Source organism: Arachis ipaensis, chromosome B08 (assembly GCF_000816755.2).
Source record: "Arachis ipaensis cultivar K30076 chromosome B08, Araip1.1, whole genome shotgun sequence".
NCBI lineage: Eukaryota > Viridiplantae > Streptophyta > Magnoliopsida > Fabales > Fabaceae > Arachis > Arachis ipaensis.
In genome coordinates this window covers 122,763,281-122,767,983 of record NC_029792.2, presented here as the reverse complement: position 1 = coordinate 122,767,983, position 4,703 = coordinate 122,763,281, and the positions used below count along the sequence as shown (strand labels likewise).

The window sequence follows — 4,703 nt, the reverse complement described above, 5'->3', positions numbered from 1 at the left end:
TAAAGACAAAAAAAATTTTATTTTTAAATAACTTTTAATTCCAAACCTTCTAAATAAACTCTCAAGGAAAACTTTAAGACTTCGGTCGAGTTTACCACTGAATCACATTGCTGGAGCAATTTCTTTCTTTTTTTGGTATTATAGAACAATTTCTTTCTGTATTCAATCAACCATTTCTTTTTTTTTTCAGGAATAATAAACTATTTCTTTTGATACCCAGTCAGCCACCAAACAAAATTATATTTTCTTGGGTCAAACAATGATTAATTTTTGGCGAAATAAGACATACATATACCGCAGAAATAACAAAATATGAATTTAGAAACCCAAGCTCTGTAGTTGGCCACATAAATGGGTACAAAGCCCATCCCAAAATTAAAGCGGTACTTTTTGTTTTTTAGCATTTAGTTTTTGGTTTTTTATTTTTTGGTGACTATTTAGTTTTTGGTTTATTTTCCACGAAGATATTCCGAAATAACAAAACAAAAAATAAAAAAACAAAAAACTATTCATCTGATCATCTCTCTCTCTCTCTCTCTCTCTGCGATGACTGTTAGTGTTACCAATGGCGAGTTTCTCAGTGTAGACGAATAATGAATTGAGTTTACATTTTTCATTCTGTAACGTTTACAACTTTGCATTTACACTGGTTAATTGGCTAAGAACCACTATCACTCCTCCAATTTACTCAGTGCTTCATGCTTAATTTCTATTCTATTCTGATACCTAAAAATTTCTAAGCGCCAAACTCGAATTGCTATATAAGCTTGTTGGAGGAATAGCTCCAATATCTTGAGATAAGGTTAGTTTCATATCATATTCAAAGGTTTTGGAGAGATATCTGAAGACAAATTAAAAAAAATAAAAAAATCATTCGTTTTTATGATTATTGTGCTTTGCCTAATATTCCTTCTGATTCAGAATTTGACTACAATTTGAAGTTAGAACTCATGCCATTGTGATTAGGATTTTAGATTAGGAGGATTTTTAGGAAAATATGACAATACTCTAAAATTTATCTACTATGTTGGAATATATGGGAGAGATGTCCCTATAATTTTTTGAAGAAATTATATGCTGAAAGAAATGAGATATGAATGGTAGTTAGTTAGTTTCTAGGTCCACCATCACCAATGATGTAGCATACACTTTCTCATGCCTTGTTCGGAAGGCAAAGAGGTTGCATTTGCATCTTTTCTTATCTTTGGTGAGAGCTGAGATGAAAATTCATACTGATCATAGCTTCTTTCAGAAGTCCATACAATGCACATATAGTTTTTAATATAGCTGACACTTTCTGTTTGGAATTGTAGATGCCGAGAATGGAAGACATTCTAAACCTTCCAGTTCAAGATCCCCGGTGTGCTGAGTTCTCTGCTGCTCACATAAATTGGGTGAAATTAGAGGGTGGTCGCCAAGGGGGTGATGATATTGCTCTGATTCCTTTTGTTAGAGTGGATGATTTTGTGAAAGGGGAGTCTTCAAATCCAGAATGTCCTGCTAGCTTCCGTGTAGAATCAAGGAGGAAGAGACCTGAGGGGAGCGTCACTAAACCGAGGGTTGACGGCTATCTTGAATATACCTTGTATGTTATCTTTTAATTGATTTTTATACTGTTATAAACTTATAATATTAAAGTTATATGGTTTGCAGTTCACATTAAGAGAGAAAAAATATGCGTATCAAAGTGATGTATATTGTTATTCTCAAGTTATAAAAAATTGTCTTTAAGTATGAAAAGATTCCTTTAATTAACAATACAAGATCATATATTGATTCAGGTACTGGTGTTCTTATGGTCCTGAGGACTATCGAGAAGGTGACTCGTGCATAGGAGATAGCAAAAGTACCAAGCCTGCTTCAGGGAAGGGAAGCAGACCAGGGAGGCGTCATATGATGAGAGGCTGCCTTTGCCATTTCACTGTTAAAAGATTATATACACGCCCTCTTCTTGCTCTAATCATATATAACCAAAGAAGGCATGTAGATAAAACAGGGGCACCGTGTCATGGAATACTTGATAGGGATGCAATAGGAACAAGAGCTATGTATGCTCCACGCATTTCCGATGAGTTACGCCAGAAAGTGATGTCTATGCTTTATGTTGGGATATCTCTTGATAACATAATACAGCACCATGTAGAGGTGATGCAGAAGCAAGGTGGACCCCAAAACCGTGATGATTTTCTCACTCGAAATGATGTGCGCAACATGGAACGGAGTATCCGTAATTCTTCACATGAACTGCAGGAAAACGATGAATGCAGTGTAAAGATATGGGTCCAACGCCATCAGAAGCATGTTTTCTATCACCAAGATAACTCAGGTTCACAATCATTTGTTTTGGGCATACAGACAGATTGGCAGCTGCAACAGATGATTCGCTATGGAAATAACAGTTTCATTTCTTTTCATTCAACATTTGGCTTGAAGAAGCTTAAGGTATTGCATGTTGTTTTTGTATGTACCTTTTCAAGAAGGAAGCTAGTTGTTTACAATCTGTTGTTTAATTATATGTTTAGCTTATTTACCCTTAATTTCGGTCGAGAATAAAATTCATGCTTACAAGAAACAGATGTAGTGAATTTAGAAACTTCAAAATTAATTATTTCATGCTGCAGGATTGTATAATGTCTTATATTTTCCTTTCTCGTCCCTGACAGTATCCAGTGTGTTCGTTACTTGTTTTTGGTTCATCTCAAAATGCAATTCCAGTTGCTTGGATAATCACCTCATCCTTTGTTGGAAAAGACATACATAAATGGATTGCATTGCTATCTGAAAAGATAAGAGCCAAGGATCCTAGATGGAGGCCTAGTGCTATTATACTGGATAATCCATCTTTTGACTATAATACCATAAGGTAAAAACATTATTGCATTTCTTTTAATTTCATTTGGAAATCTTGTTTTGGTGCAATAACCACTTAATATCAAATGTTATGAGATCTTGCTTGTTGTAGAGAGGCATTCCAGTGTCGCATCTTGTTATGTGCCTGGCATGTTCGCCGTTCTTGGATCAAAAAGCTTTTTAAGACATGTTGCAACTTTGAGGTGCAAAGGGAGATGTTACGGCACCTGGGATGGATTCTTTACTGTACAAGATGTGGACCAAATGCTATGGATGCACTTGAAGAGTTTATGCAAATTTTTGTTGATCAATGTGCTTTCATGGACTATTTCAAGAGCAAGTGGCTACCAAGTATAGGTAATTTGCAAGTGATGGATGGTTTCTTTTGTATTCATTGAGGAAATATCAACACTTGCATTGTAGCCTGCATTGTAATCATTCCCAATCTGGCCTTTATGTGGTCCAGATTTTGATCAAATTCATTCATTTCAGTTCCGTTTTTGCTGAGCAACATTCACAACCATATCTTCAATTGGCTAACTTTTGTCATTATAACTACCACAGTATCCATTCATTCGAACATCTTTAAAATGAATAGTACTTCTTGATATAATAGTATTTCCGTGCTTTCTCATGCAGATATGTGGATTAATGGCATAAAGTCACTACCGTTGACAATGCCCGAGTCACTTGCTGCAATAGAATCATATCACATAAAATTAAAATCCACACTTTTGAAAGAGAATAATGCTAATTTCTGGCCAAGACTTGACTGGTTAATTCACACTTTAACTACTGGATTTCTCTCCTTGTATTGGCTAGACCAATACAGTTTAGATACTGGCTATTTTGAGAATCTACAAGACAAATCTTTATCTGCCAATGCTTGGTATCACGCGCTCAATATTCCAGATGTTGATGTGATACTGGATGAGCAAAATCTCTGTCACGCAAAAGTTTTTTCTCAGACTGACAGAAACTTGGTGTATACAGTTTGGAATCCTGGCTCAGAATTTTCACTTTGTGATTGTTCTTGGTCTAGGTTGGGAAACCTTTGTAAACATGTAATCAAGGTGGCAACTTTCTGTAGAAGTCGGCAGGTTACAAGGCCATTGTTGTCTGCTCAAGTTTATAAACAGGCTTTGCTCACCCTTCTCCATAATCCACCAGATGATCCTTTAGTCCTTGATCATACCGTTCTACATGTGGCTCGTTTGCAACAAGACATTAAAGCCTTGGAAGAATTGTCAAATAGTGGATTGCTCCAGCCTTTAGCCTCCGATTTAAGTTCTCAAATGGCCATAAATCCTCTCCTTTTTCAGCATCTACATTGATTGCTGGTGTTTTTGAATGGAATGAGAAGTGGATTTACTCCAGCCAAAGCTGTTGATTTAATTTATCAAATGGCTACAAGTCCTCCCACTTGGCAGTAGCTGCACTGATTGGCATGTTTTGAAAGAAGATTGATTGTGTTTGGGTTAAAGCTCATTCTCATGCTTCTTTAATCAAGGGTAATACTATGGTGAGGAGTGAAATTTTGATGAAGAGTGAAGATTACTTATTTTAATAAAGAAAAAGACCACACAAAAAAATTATCATGCGCAATGCACATGTTCTTTATAAATTTAGTAAAAATCTTCACTCTTCATCCAATTCTACTCTTCACCAAAGAAATTCTCTTTAATCAATCTTACTTCATGATCCTTGAGCAGTCATTTGCTAGAGCAGAAAAAGAATATATATTCCCTGCTGAGGTTCAACAACTGCAGAAGTAATTTTCTTGAAGTGCAACTTCTACTGTTATACTTATATGCTGATTTTGTTTCTTTTATTTTACCCAATTTTGTTCTATG

The 4,703-nt window shown here is 35.6% G+C and overlaps 1 protein-coding gene across 5 annotated transcripts in view; it reads left to right on the top strand.

Annotated features, from left to right (window-relative positions):
• Positions 469-4,703, top strand: part of LOC107613763 — a 5,905-nt gene continuing 1,670 nt past the window's right edge. For 2 of the 5 annotated variants that reach the window (XR_002353038.1, XR_002353035.1), the window contains exons 1-6: positions 469-802; positions 1,314-1,585; positions 1,782-2,442; positions 2,664-2,863; positions 2,963-3,207; positions 3,490-4,621. Coding sequence is in view for 1 of the 5 variants with exons in the window: in XM_021109981.1 (XP_020965640.1) it covers positions 1,314-1,585; positions 1,782-2,442; positions 2,664-2,863; positions 2,963-3,207; positions 3,490-4,184 (2,073 nt within the window). In the remaining 4 variants the exon portion in view is untranslated. Of the gene's footprint in view, positions 803-1,313; positions 1,586-1,781; positions 2,443-2,663; positions 2,864-2,962; positions 3,208-3,489; positions 4,687-4,703 lie in introns of those variants that run through there. The other 3 variants (XR_002353036.1, XR_002353037.1, XM_021109981.1) reach the window with 3 other exon arrangements.